The following is a 15,215-nucleotide window of genomic DNA, read 5'->3' on the forward strand; positions in this document are numbered from 1 at the left end:
ATAATGAATGTTTAAGAACAGCAAATCATGCATTAAACTGAGCCACACTAAACAGAATGTTGGAACAGAAGTATAAAAATTAAAATTAAAAACTAAAAACTAAAAATTACAATTCCTTTACAATTTTATATTTATAAATTTTTCAGTAGTATAAATTTCATTAACAAAATTGCATTCAACTCAATTCAATACACTAACTGAAGGATAACTGAAATACCCCACCTGGTTGTGATGCATTACTTATCACAACATTTAGTTCACTAATGCTTGATTAGAATACTTATATTAGTGTCCAAGAGATAAACTTTCTGTAATTTCTATGTTAGGTCTTGATGTTAAGATTGTGCTAACATCATAAAATATGATCTTTCTTTCCCCCAGGATAAATTTTCATAGGCTTGATATTTTTATTTTAAAAGTCTAGAAGACTTTACGCATACAACCATCTAGACCTAGAATCTTATTTGTGAAAAAGTATTTCAGATTCACATTTTTAAGATACCTATAAAATCCCTTTAAGTTTTTCTAATTTTTGTGCTGTAAATGTGAAGCTATAGTATGAGAATTTTGTTAATTTCTTATGATTTTCCAAATCTGAGGCATAATACTGTTTTAATACCCTATTACTATCTTGTCAATCAATACTGGCATTCTCTATGACATTCCTTAGTTCTCTTTTTTTCCTTCACCCAGATTATTAGAGTGGTCATTTTATTTATCTATCTGAAAAATACCTTTTAACTTTACAACTATCTACTTTTCTTTTTAAGTTTCTTGGGCTTAACCTTTTCTTTTGCAAATTCAAAAGAAAGGGATTTTGGTTTTTCTTCTTTATCTCATAAGGTTTTTAAGCATTCACCTTTATTCAATTCACTTTCTCAAATTTTCACTGAGATGTTCCTTCTGACATTATTCATAAATAAATATAAAGTTCCATGTAATAGTAACAAAATACATTTTATTTCTATTTTATAAAGTGTGTGTACATGTGCACATATGGGGGCATCAGAGGCCAACATTCAAGAACTGGTTCTCTCTTTCTACTACGTGGTTCCCAGGTATCTAATTCAGGTCATCAGTACTGACAGCAAGTCCTTTATCTACTGAGCCATCTTACCAGCACACCCCACCTCTGAAATGATTTAAATCACCTGAAATTTCCTAAGACTTTCTAACAATACAGCATGTTTTAATTTTGGTAAATGTTCCATGTATGCAAGCATATGTATTTAGAGTTAATAGTTCAGGCCATAAAAAAGAACTTGAATGAAAATTGGCCTTTTTCTTGCCAAAAACAGTCATAAAAACTAGACAAAATATATAAATGAGCTGTTTAAAACACTGGAAGGCACCCAGCATAAGCATATCCTGAAAAACTACAATTCCTGAGTAAAGGGAACGGCAGCATCAGACCTACATTCACCTTAGTATTTTGACTGAAGACATTTGAGACTGGGAGTTCAATGAACTGGGTTCTAGCAAAAGCCTGCATTCCTGGATGGCTAAACAGACATTAGAGGCCAGAGGCAAAGTCTTACAGAAAATGGGGGATACCACAGAGAAATAAGCAAAATAAGCAAAAGAAAAAAAGAAAGAAAGAAAGAAAGAAAGAAAGAAAGAAAAAATCTGCATTCACTTTTCCCCAAGGTGCCTGACAACTCAGCTTTTTGTATACAAGGCAAGACTCCAAGAAAACAAGAGAGAGCAGCAGCTGGGATCTTAACAAGCTAAGCAAAAAACAAAGCAACCATACAAGACTGGAAAATAAAAACTGTAACTTAGGGATGTAGTGGGTTTTGTGAGTACCCCAGGCTTTTCACTGGAAATCTCAAATGGAGTAATCAACCTAACACAATCTCAAACAAAACCCTGATAGGCTTAGGAACATAGTACTCTACCTCTCTTCTCATCTTTCCAGACAGAGGAGGAGAAAAGCCTATAATTCTGTGTGGATTGTGTGTGTGTGTGTGTGTGTGTGTGTGTGTGTGTGAGAGAGAGAGAGAGAGAGAGAGAGAGAGAGAGAACGCATGTAAACCAGAGATTGATTGTAGGTGTCTCCCTCAACTGTTCTCCACATTTGTCTTATTAGTTATGTTGTTTGTGCATGGTGCCCATGGCAATTCAGAGAATAAGTTTCAGGAGTCAGCACTCCTTCCACTGTGGGACCTAGAAACTGAACTCAGGTCATCAGGCTGACTGCTATCCAGGTTTTATAACTCTTCAATAGCCTTTTTATTGATGTGGCTAAAGCCACTACCACTACATGACTTGTTAGTGTTGTGGCTGTTACCACCATGACAAGCACTGTCCCCTCCTCATATTACCAGCTTGGCCCACTGGTTATATAGCCTAGAGGGGCTGGGATATAAATGCAGAACTTTTATGTTTTTGCACCATTCACAGTACTGTTTCAACTTCCACGCTGATCTCAAGTCTGGCATAAGGTCCAAATGGAGGCTTTGAATTACAACTGTCAGGGGCTTCTGTTGAAGGAGGAGGGTAATTTATTCCGCCACCTAGGCCTTAGTGAGAATTGCTGCAGGTGAAAAGGTCACCAGCTGAGGCTGGTGCAAGTTGTCTGAAGAAGCCATGACCATGCAGGACCTTCTGAAATAGGAGTTACAGCTTGGGGTGTAGTGGTGCTTATAGCTAAAATAAAGCATTCGTGCATGGCAGATGATGGTTTGAAACAGCAGGCTGTCTTCCAGGCACTCTCTTCCTTTGCCCAGGGCTGTTTGTCAGCTGCACACTTGGGGCAGCATATATTAGAACGACTCGACAACTACCTCTCAGGAAGTTGAGTAATTGCTTCTAAACAGTTCAAGTTATTAAAAGGGGAAAACTTCAAGGAATGGCTTTATTAAGGAATTAACATTAAACCTGCATTCTTAACAGTGCTTAACAGGACCTTTTCCCTAGTGTGTTGAACATCATTTAACTTCCTATCAAATATTCTTAAGGACAATTGGATACAGCCCAGGATAACCTTTTTTTTTTTTAAATAGAGAAAGCTATTAGGGAAAACAACCTTTTAATAATTTGAAAATGAACAGAATATTAAATGCCTCAAACATACAAATGGTTAATGGTTGAAGAGACAGTTTACTGTAAAGATTAGAAAATTGCATCTACACGTAGAGATTGAAATTAACCACACAAAGAAGCACCAGTTTTAAGAAGTAGGGAAAAATTATATGGAAAAGTAAGGGGGAAGTCAGAGAGATGAAATCTACCAAAACCTACTTTAAAGACAGTGTGTATAATTCTGGTGTTTGGATTTTTCTATTGTTTTTTTGTTTTGTTCTGTTTTTTCAAGTACAGATAATTCAAAACAGCTGTGGTAAGTGTGGAAAGAAAGGGATCAGCAGGCGAGAAGTGTGGGGACTGGGATGCAGATATCACCACTTACTCTAGTTGGGTAGCATTTTTTAAATCTAATACTACATTTCCAAAATCCATTAATACTTCACGTAGGTTTAAAATATGTTTGAGAATTTCATATTTTTATATAACGTGTTTTGGTTAAATCTACTCCTATTCTCGCTGCTCTAATTCTTCTCCTACCCATCTACCACTTTCCCGCCTAATTTCATGTGCTCTTTTGTCCACTTATAGTTAAAATAGGACATGACAAGGTCATTGCATGTGTTTACTCATAACAGCTGTGACTGTTTACACAAGATCAGAACAAGATAAAGAAAAGCACAGTCCCAGCATGGCTGGGGAAGGAGTTGATGAAAACCACCCATAGTTGACATACCACTGGCAACTAATGAGAAAGAAAGTCATGTTTCTTCAGGAATGTGAACTCCAAGAGGCAACCCATCCTTCAGCAGTCCTACACCCACAGAATCCATATTTTTAATGATAAAAAATTATGAATATACTAGCTGGTTTCATAGTAGATTAGACATATAGAACAGAAGATCAGCAAGTTAGAATACATGTCCATATCAAGAATTCAGACTGAAGTACAGAAGCAAAAAGAAAAGTGAGGAATGCATACACTTTGTTAAACATGTAACTGTGCCAAATTTGCTAGACATTTAACTTTCAATATCTTTACTGATTTTGTTTATGTACACACTCAGCTATTGCCACAAGCATGCTATGTCAGAAATAGAGAAACATATTTGTGTCTTTTCACAATGTCAGAATTTATTGAGTAACAATAAATTCACAAGTTAGGGTAGTTCAATTGGCAGGAATTTTCCTGAGAGCTCTCACTTTCTTTGATAGTCCTGACCAAGTCAAACAGATTTTTAATTCCAATTTTAATTACTAATATTAACTCTCAGGTCACACATTACACATCACACAATAAAGCTACCTATCTGTATATAAACGTGTAAGTTACAAAATGGCTCAAAAGGGATAAGAAGCAAGGGATTTTATGAAGTTCAAAGAGGCCCTGAGAAACTAAAATTAGAAAGCTAACAGGAATACAAAGGATTAACAGGAAGGTTAACAAGGCAAAATGAGCAGCAGAAGCAGAGGGAAGGGCTGCTGTAGCTACAAATCAGAGCCGACCTGCAGAGTTCAGTACACCTGCTGAGACAAAAGGCATACTGCATTCAGACAAAAAAAGTACATAGAAGCATGGCAAACCCAAATAGTGAACAGGGGGTCTTGATTTGGTCCAGTATTTACTCATTGTACCCATATTCTTCCATTTTTGGAATGGTAATGTATAATCTGTATCATTGCTGGAAGTATATAATTTGCTTTTCGATTTTTACAGAGGTTACAACTGGTACTACCTTGAGTCTCAGAACAGACTTGAACTCTGTTGAGACTGTGAAAGACTAGGGGGACTTCTCAAGTTGGACTAAATGCATTTTTGCATTATGTTATGGCCACAAGACAATGGATATCAGGGAGTAGAATGTGAAGGTTTGAATGAGATGTCACCTATATCTCAGTATTTGAATACCTGGTCCCTGTTTGGTAGCTGTTTTAGGAGAACTTGAGTCCAACCCCTACCATTCATGCAAAAAGCTGGGGGATGGTAGCATTAGGCTGCAATCCCAAAGCTATGAGACAAAGACAGGAAGATCTCAGGAAATGGATGACCAGACAATTTAGCCAACTGGTGAACTCTTAAGTTCAGTGAGAGCCCCTGTCTCAAACAATAAAGTAGAGATCAGTAGGAACACACCTGACATCAACTTTGGCCTCCGAAGGATAAAAGAGACAGAAAGAAAGACAGAGAGGGAAGGAGGGGAGAAGAGAGGGCAAGAGAAGGGGAGAAGAGGGAAGAAAAAAGAGAAAGAAAGAAGGAAATTCAGCAGTGTAGTCGTCCTCTGCTTTGTATTTTGTGTTATCAACATTCATTCTGCTGTATCCCAAACCCCACAGTCATAATGCTTACACAGTCGACACTCCTGACTTGTCTACATTTATTCCTTCTGGGTCTCCTTAGGTGTCCATCTGAAATCATTTTCCATCCATCCCAAAAGCTATCTACAGCATTTGAACACAGACCTGCTGTTTACAACTTTCTGAAACTTTTCCCTGAAAACATTTTTATTTTAACTTGGTAACGTACATTTTCTTGGCTATGTCTCCAGCATTCTAAACATATTCTCCACTGTACTTAGCATCCATAGTTCCTCTTATAAAGTCAGCTACCTGCTATTTTTCCTTTTTGAAAATGGCATTGTGTCCTCTAACCACTTATAAAGATTTTTCTGTTTCTTCAAATTTCAGTATTTTTATTATATTGTATTTAGAGGAAATTTATTTTGTATTTTCCTGCTTGGGCCTGAGAGGATTCCTTAAGTCTAACACTCGATTTATTTTAGCAGTTTGGAAATTTGACATCATTTCTAATGCTGCTTTATAAAATCTCTACACCTTTTCATGGATTTCATGTATGTCCCCTCATGTTCTTCTCTTCATTTCTTTCCTTTTTTGTCTCTCTGGTCTCTCTGGGCTAGCCTTGATATTTTATGCTGTTTTCAGAGTCAACATATCGCTAAAGTCCTCAAATGTTTTCCATTGCTGTTGCTGAGATAAGGTTTCATTAGGTAGCTCAGACTAGACTGGACCTGTTATGAAGTTCAAACTAGCCTCAAACTCATGATCCTCCTATCTCATTCTCCTAGGGTGCATGATACCATACCTAGCTAATTTTAAATTTCTTAATACTATTATTTTCTGAATTCTTCATTTTCAGAGCACTGTGATCTTTATTTTTTTTTTAAAGTCTGTAGCAGTTGCTGTCATCCTGATACTATCATCATTGTGATGTGGGATTCCCCTCTGTATGCTGTAAATACCATTGGTTGATAAAGAAACTGCCTTGGCCTGTTGATAGGGCAGAGTAAAACTAGGCAAGGAAAATTAAACTGAATGCTGGGAGAAAGAAGCGGAGTCAGTGAGACGCCATGTAGCTGCTGCAGGGAGCAGATGGGCCAGAACTTTACCCAGTAAACCACAGCTTCTTGGTGATACACAGATTAATGGAGATGAGTTAATTTAAGAAATGAGTTAGCCAGAAATATGCTTAAGCTATTGGCTAAACAATATTGCAAATAATATGGTTTCTGTGTGATTATTTTGGGGCTGAGCAGTTGGGAACAAACAAGCAGCCTTTCTATAACATTACTAATTTATTTTTTACCTTTGGCTCTCTGTACTGTTTTTTTTCCTAGTAGTAACTGGGTCTGAGGAATGTAAGCTTTTTTTGAGATCTTCCATGTTTAACAGCATACTAATCTCTTCTCAGTCTTAATGGGCAATTTAGTTAGCCATCATCTCTAGAATAGAAATTAATTCTCTTTCAGAATTTTGATGATTATAAAATTTTATTTGCAGCTTCTAGATATTAAATTGATGGGGCCAACCAATCTTAGATTTTTTTCCCCTCTAAAACTGTGGGCTAAACAAACCTCTTTTGCTTAGAAAATACACACCCTCTGATACTATACTATAGCAACAAAAAAGAAAATAGAACCCTTGCCTACTGCCAATTTGCTACAAGTTTGCTTGTACAATGAAATCAAGGACAATATATTGGATAAAAGGAAGGAATAATATTTAAAATGAGCCAACATAACTGAAAATAAAGTGAAAAAATTAAATTAAATACATTCAGTACCAAAAAAGAAATGCCCAAAATTCAATTTAGGGTGTCCTATATATGCTAGGGAAGCACTTTAACAATGAATTACTGCATTTCATGATTTTAACTAACAGAGATCAAAATGACATAGGTAAGACTAAAATGTAAATATAAAAATATATTAGGGCCAAGTATTTTAAAGTATAAATATCCCTTTTAACTACAGGCAGCCAAAATATGAATAAATAAAAATCTAAAAAAACTGTTAACTGAAAATCACTTGCCATTTTTGCGGGAAGTCTTTTGCACTGTTGTTGGTGCACAGGCTTGAGAAGGTGTTACATCAGATGTGGCAGAGCCAGTATGATGAGCCTTTACCTTGTCGGCCCAACTGACACCTGTAGGAGCCAGACATGGGGCAGTTACTGTGCCAGGTAAACTCCTATTGAGAAAAATAAACACAAGTAATAAATTAAATATCAAAGTAAAAATTGTGAAATCATAACATTACTATTACTAGTTTTTATTAATAACAACGTGTGTTAACAAGTCATTCTTGATTCGGGCTAAAATTGTTTCTTCTTTGCATATATTTCTCTCATCAATTGCAAACACAATGCTTCATTGGCAATATTCAATTTTGGTTCCTTGAAAATTGAGTAGCATTATTATCTAAAGTTATTTTTCCTGAATCTTCACACTATCCTATCCACTCCTTCTACAGTCTCTTTAATAGCTCACATTTATTTTTTTTTTTTAAAAAAATCTGCTACTAGCTAAGTCTGGAATTCTTTTCCTTCACTAATTTAAAGAATTATGCCACAGTGGAAGTAAATTTATTGGTAAGCATTACAGATCCCTCAGGTCTGAGGAGGCCCCAGGGCTGTGAGACCACTAAAGAACACCGGTTTTTCTTGGGTTCAAGTACAGCCTAACAGTGACATTCTTCCTCTCTTATATTGACCCAAAGGTGTTCATTCACTTCTCTGTCACCAAAATGAGGTCCTATCTTGGTGCACTGACATGGAAACAGTACTGCTGGCTAGTTGGGATTAGGGTTGCTCCCAAGCCCCTTTCATCTGTGGTGAAACAGGCAAAGAGAACTCATTGCAAGTAAGGAGACATCATCTTCTTTCCCTCCCACCTTTTCCTTTTCCTGAGGCTATGGCTTTGAAGATTTTCAAAATCTTAGTGTTTTGTTCTTTTGATTTTCAGAAAAAGTGGCTCTGTAGTATAATACATACTCAATGGTTTACTTGCTATTTAAATTTTGAGTTAAAATAATGAACAAAACCCAAGCTTTATAACTACATTTCAGTTTGTAAAGCACAACTCAAGCAGCATGAGATGTGGGTGGGTACTAAGGGCAGCCAATGAACCATATCAGAAAGTAAAAAGAAGCAATGCATTTATACAAGGATAATGAATAGGATCACAAGGAGAACAGCATAAGAACTTCATGTACATAGTCAGTGCCATGGATAATACTGTCAACTTGACAGGATCTAGAATTACCTAGTAGACAACCCTCTGGTCATGCCTGTGAGGAGTTTCTAGACAGAATTACAAAGCTCCCCTAAGTTGTTTTTGCCAGGTATTTGATAATGGCCATGAGAAAGGTAATTAATGCATGAATTAAAAGTCTCCAGAATTAAAATAAATCTGTGTTATAAAATTCTTGGAAAGAGATTAATGAACTTCAGTAAAGAGCAAGTTCGCTTGTAAACACTCTTTTGTCTGGGAGATTGTATTTTGGTTGTTTGCTAGCTATCTTTTCCCACCTGCCAAGGTCCAAGTATCACAGGATTCTTAAAGCCCATTAACATTCACCAAAGGAAACACAATCTAAGAACCTCATAAGAGAGACTGAAAGCAAAAGTCTAATTCTACTGAGCTAAGAATCAGCTTTTACTAAATGCCAGATACAGTGTTAGGATCCTCAAGATATACAGATATGTCAAAGATCTTGCTTCGAAGATGATCACGGCAGAGAAAACAGATACTAAAAATGATAATGCTGGGGAAATAGGCTAAGTTGTTGAAGTGTTCACCATGCAATCATGAGGACCCTTCACATACATGTGCAACTTCACTCTAGCTCAGTGGTTCACACCCTGGGGTGCTCGACTCTTTTTGAGATAAAACAACCCTTTCATAGGGGTCAAATATCAAATATCCTGCATGTCAGATAGCAACAAAAATAATTACTGTATAATTTGGGGTCACTACAACATAAGGAACTGTATTAAAGAATCACAGCATTAGGAAGGTTGAAAACCGCTGCTTTAATGTAATCAGTCTTACCCAGCAACAACCCTGAGAGCCACAATAGTTACCTGCCTACAGTATGTGCCCACTGCATTTTTTTTTATTTTACTCTGACAATTTCAAGCATATATACAATGTAGGAAAAAATGGTACCAGTAGCCGGCTAGGTCATTCATTCCTTCCCTCTCTGGCTTCCAACTTTCATGAAGAACATACAAGAATGCAAACTTATGAAATGAAAAGAAACTGTCCAGCGTAACTAGTTCTTCATTACTGTGCCTATAGAAAAAAACCTGTAATATCTGAGCTCAGGAAAAAAGAAAAAAAAATATCCAATGTGTAATGTTCTTACTGGAACGCTTTTCGAGTCCTCTTAGGTAAAAGAGAAGACACACAGATAAAACTTCCCTGGATGTCAAAGGACTAGGCTATCAAGTATACAGGCTTTTGTTCTTACCTTCTGTCAATCTGTGAGTAATAAAGTCACCTTTCCAGATTTTTGTGAATATGCTTTGTTTTACAAATCTCATACTCTAGTAACTTTCTCTCAGATATAGGAATCTGAGCAGAAATTGGTGAGCCCTTCCCTGGAAATGATGCATGATTTCTCCTACATGGGGTTGGTACTATGAATATTTTTCTCATGGAATACTGGGTTTATAATACTATGAGTATTTTTCAAATACATACATATATAAACATGGGTTTATAATATTATGTGTATTTTTTAAATCATCTCACCCAAAATTTAAGCTTCTTCTTGCAGTTGATGCTACATTCATTCTATCTGTTGATGGGCTTGGAATCACATGGCGTCCTGGAGACATCTTCTTTACTTCCCATGCCAGTGAGGTTGGTCTGATAATTCAGAACATAAAGTAGATTACTTTAACAACAACAACAAAAAATGGGGAAACAAACAAATTTTTCCTTTTGGCTGTTAATGAGTAAAAACATGGTCAAAGCCTGCAACCCTGATTACCAGAACGGTTCTATACTAACAAGTGAGCAATTCCTGATGGTTCACAATACAGGATTTTCTAAACAGTCAAAAAACAGCAAGCACAACTTCTTTCAAAAGGGTCATGGGTTATAAAATACAGAGATGCACTGCTTGTTTGCTTGTACATTAGGCAGTTCTAGCTGGCCAGAAACTTGCTATGTAGGCCAGGTTGGCCTAGAACTCAGAGATACTCCTGCCTCTAGTTCTTGAGTAATAAAATTAAAAATGTGCACCACCATATGCAACTGAGATAAACTTAAGAATTACAAGCATCTCCACATACTGAGAAAAAATTAAAGCAATAGTACTAACTCAGATTATTTTTTTCTACCATAGAATACTATATTTTCAACCACAGAGTAGAAACATGAAGACACTACTGCTCTTTTTTGAGAGAGCTAAGTGGTGTAAATGACCTTCTGTTGTCTTTATTCTCTGTTCACAAATAATTGACAGGATTCATAGCCCACGGAAATGTTTTTCTTTTTTTTAAGTATTTTTACTTTATTTTTGTACATACATAATCCCAGTTCCCCATCCCTCCCCTCTCTTCATGCTCCCCCTATCTTCCCCTCACCCCACACCTATGGGCTCTTCAGAGGGTAAGTCCTCCCATGGGGGGGTCAATAAATTCTGTCACATCACCATATTGAGGTAGAATCAAGCCTCCCACAACCCCGTGTTTAGGATAAGCAAGGTATCTCTTCATAGGAAATGGGCTCCAAAAAGCCAGATCATTCATTCATTAGGGATAGTTCCTGGTCTCACTGCCAGTGGCCCCATTAACTTCCCAAGCCACCCACTGTCACCTGCATTCAGGGGGTATAGATCAGATCTGTGCAGGTTCCCCAATTGTCAGTCTGGTGTCTGTGAGCTCCCACAAGTTCAGGTCAGCTTTTCTGTGGGTTTTCCCATCATGGTATTGACCCCTTTGCTCATTTATTGCTCTTCTCTCTCTCTCTTCCACTGGGGTTCTGTCCGGTGGTTAGCCATGGACCTCTGCATCTGCTTCCATCAGTTACTGGATGAGGGTTTCAGGAGATCATATCTATTTCCCATTCCTAGGTGAATCCATGTATATCTCTCTCTTAGGGTCCTCTTTGTTACTTAGCTTCTCTAAGATTGTAGACTGTAGGCTAATTTTCCTTTGCTCTATTCCTAATATCCAATTATGAGTGGATACAAGTCATATTTGTCTTTCTGAGACTGGGTTACCTCACTTAGGGCTTTTTTTCCATTTCCATCCATTTATTTCAAGATATCATTTTTTTTACCACTGTGTAGTACTCCATTTTGTAAATTATCACATTTTCTTTATCTATTCTTCAGTTGAGGGACATCTAGGTTGTTTCAGGTTCTAGTTATTATGAATAATAATATTGTGAACATAGTTGAGCAAATGTTCTTGTGGTATAAGTGTGCCTCTTTTGGGTATAAGCCTAAAAGTAGTATTGCTAGATCCTGAGGTAGACTGATTCCCAATTCTCTGAGAAACCTTGATACTGATTTCCAAAACAGCTGCACAAGTTTGCCCTCCCCACAGCAATGGGGGAGTGTTCCCCTTTCTCTACATCCTCTCCAGCATAAGCTGACAACAGTGTTTTTGATCCAAGCCATTCTGACAGGTGTAAGATGGTATCTCAGAGTTGATTTGATTTGCATTTCCCTGATGGATAAGGATGTTGAGCAATTACTTAAATGTCTTTCAGTCATTTGAATTTCTTCTGTTGAGAATTCTCTGTTTAGATCAATACCCCATTTTTGATTGAATTATTTCACATTTTGATGTTTAGTTTCTTGAATTCTTTCTATATTTTGGAGATCAGCCTTCGGTCCGATGTAGAGTTGGTGAAGATCTTTTTCTATTTTGAAGGCTTCTGTTTTGTCTTGTTCACTGTGTCCTTTGCCTTACAGAAGCTTTTGAGTTTCAAGAGGTCCCACTTATTAATTGTTGCTCCAGTGTCTATGCTACTGGTGCTATATTTAGGAAATGGTCTCCTGTGCCAAAGTGTTCAAGAGTATTTCCTACTTTCTCTTCTATGAGGTTCAATGTGGTGGGTTTATGTTGAGGTCTTTGATCCATTTGGACTTGAGTTTTGTGCATGATAATAGATAGAGATCTATTTGCATTCTTTTACATGTTGAACTCCAGTTATGCCAGCACTAATTGTTGAAGATGATTTCTTTTTTCAATGCATAATTTAGCTTCTTTGCCAAAAATCAGGTGTTCATAGGTGTGCAGCTTAATATCAGGGTCTTCTATTCTATACCACTGGTCCACATGTCTATTTTTATTCTAATACCAAGCTATTTTCATTACTGTAGTTTTATAACAGAGCTTGAAGTCAGAAATGGTGATGCCTCTGGAAGTTCATTTATTGTACAGGACTGTTATGGTTATTCTGGGTTTTTTTGCTTTTCCATATGAAGTTGAGTACTGTTCTTTCAAGGTCTGTGAAGAATTGTGTTGGGATTTTGATGAGGATTGCATTGAATCTGTAAATTACTTTTGGTAAAATTGCTATTTAGGTACTATGTTAATCCTACCTATCCAAGAGCACGGGAGATCTTTCCATTTTCTGATATCTACTTCGATTCCTTCTTCAAAGACATAAAGTTCTCATCAAACAGATATTTCACATGTTTGGTTAGAATTACCCCCAAGATATTTTATGTTGTTTGTGGCTTTGTAAAGGGTGATGTTTCTCTGATTTCTTTCTCAGCCCATTTATCATCTGTATATAGAAGGCTACTGATTTTTTTTTTCAGTTGATATTGTATCCAGCCACATTACTGACAGTGTTTATCAGCTGTAGGAGTACCCTGGTAGAATTTTTTGGGTGACATGTATACTATCATATCATCCGCAAATAGCAAAAGTTTGACTTCTTCCCTTCCAATTTGTTTTTTTCCCTTTTTTAAATTGTTTTTTACAAAAGAAAGCAAACTATCTTTTCTCATTTTATATATCAATCCAAGTTCCCACTCCAACCCTTCCTCCCATTCCTTCCACCTACCTCCCCATCCACTCCTCAGAGAGGGTAAGGCACATTGCTTTGGGGAAGGTCCAAGGCCCTCCCTACTATATGCAGCCTGAGCAAGGTATCCATCCAAAGAGAATAGGTTCCAAAAAGGCCAGTACAAGCAGTAGGGAATAAATTCTAGTGCTGTTTCCAGTGGTTCCATAGTCTGCCCCAGTCACACAACTGTCACCCACATTTAGAGGGACCGGTTTGGACGTATGCTGCTTTCTTCCCTGTCCATCTGGAGTTGGTGAGCTCCCATTAGCTCAGGTAAACTGTTTCAGTGGGTGTACCCATCATGATCTTGGAGAAAACAAGATATTCTGTGACAAAACTAGATTTAAAAATACCTACCCATAAATCCAGCCCTACAGAAAGTACTAGAAAGAAAATCCCAACCCAAGGAAGTTAATTGTACCCACAAAAACACAAGCAACAGATAACTTCCCTTCCAATTCGTATCCCCTTGATCTCCTTTTGTTGTCTTATTGCTATAGCTAGGACTTCGAGTACTATATTGAATAATATGGAGAAAGTGGACAGCCATGTCTTGTGCCTGATTTTAGTGGGCTTGTTTTGAGTTTCTCTCCATTTAGTTTGACATTGGCTGTCAGCTTGCTGTATATTGCCGATATTATGTTTAGGAACATTGCTTGTATCCCTGATCTCTCCAAGACCTTCATCATGAAGGGGTGTTGGATTTCGTCAAAGTTTTGTTTTGTTTTGTTTTGTTTTTCCGGAATCAAATGAGATGATCATGTGGGTTTTTTTTCTTCTTTCAGCTTGTTTATATAGTGGACTACATTGACAAATTTTCATATGTTGAAATTTTGTTAATTCAGATATTCTCTCTCTGCCTTTTGGTTAGTTTGGATAAAAGTTTTGTTTATTTTGTTGATTTTTTTTTTGAAGAACCAACTCTTGTCTCACTGATTCTTTGTATTGTTTTCTTTGTTTCTGTTTTATTGATTTCAGCTCTCAATTTGATTATTTCCTGGCATCTACTTCTCCTGGATGAGTTTGCTTCTTTTTGTTCTAGAGCTTTTCAATGTTCTGTTAATTCATGAGTGTTAGATTGTTCCAGCTTCTTTATATGTGCTATGAACTTTCCTCTTAGTACTACTTTCGTTGTGTTCCATAAGTCTGGATATGCCGTGCTGTCATTTTCATTGAATTTTAAAAAGTCTTTAATTTCTTTTTTTATTTCTTCCTTGACCCAGTGGTATGTCAGTTGAGCATTGTTCAACTTCCATGAGTTTGTGGGTTTTCTGTAATCAGTATTGTTGAATTCTAACTTTAAGCCACAGTGATCTGATAAGAAGCAGGGGACTATTCCAAATTTTTTGTATCTGTTAAGGTTTGTTTTATTATATAATATGTGGTCAGTTTTAGAGATGGTTCCATGAGGTGCTGAGAAGAAGGCATATTCTTTTGTGTTTGGATGGAATGTTCTACAGATGTCCATTAAGTCCATTTGAGTCACAAAATCTGTTGGTTCTTTATTTCTCTGTTAAGTTTCTGTCTGACAAACCTGTCCAGTGGTGAAAGTGGGGTGCTGAATTCTCCCTCTGTTAGTGTGTGGGGCTTGATGTGTAATTTAAGCTTTAGTAATGTTTCTTTTATAAATGTGGTTGTTCTTGTATTTGGGGCATAAATGTTCAGAATTGAGACTGCTACATCTTGATGGATTTTTCCTATGATGAATATGAAATGTCCTCCTTCATCTCTTTTGATGACTTTTAATTTGAAGTTTATTTTGTTAAATATTAAGATAGCTATACCAGCTTGTTTTTTATGTTCATTTGATCAGAAAATCTTTTCCCAACCCTTTACCCTAAGGTAATGTCTGTTTTTG

The 15,215-nt window shown here is 36.8% G+C and overlaps 1 protein-coding gene across 1 annotated transcript in view; it reads right to left on the bottom strand.

The window, feature by feature from the left end:
- Window positions 1–15,215, bottom strand: part of Scaper (S-phase cyclin A associated protein in the ER) — a 343,723-nt gene that overhangs the window by 280,855 nt on the left and 47,653 nt on the right. Inside the window, exons 7-8 of the mRNA XM_041638504.1 lie at window positions 10,076–10,192; window positions 7,351–7,508 (exon numbers count right to left, since the gene is read on the bottom strand). Of these exons, the coding sequence (XP_041494438.1) occupies window positions 7,351–7,508; window positions 10,076–10,192 (275 nt within the window). The remainder of the gene's footprint in view (window positions 1–7,350; window positions 7,509–10,075; window positions 10,193–15,215) is intronic.

The sequence above is a fragment of the Microtus oregoni genome, unplaced genomic scaffold (genome assembly GCF_018167655.1).
Source record: "Microtus oregoni isolate MIOR12 unplaced genomic scaffold, Mior012 000055F_ref0000237, whole genome shotgun sequence".
Taxonomy (NCBI): Eukaryota; Metazoa; Chordata; class Mammalia; order Rodentia; family Cricetidae; genus Microtus; species Microtus oregoni.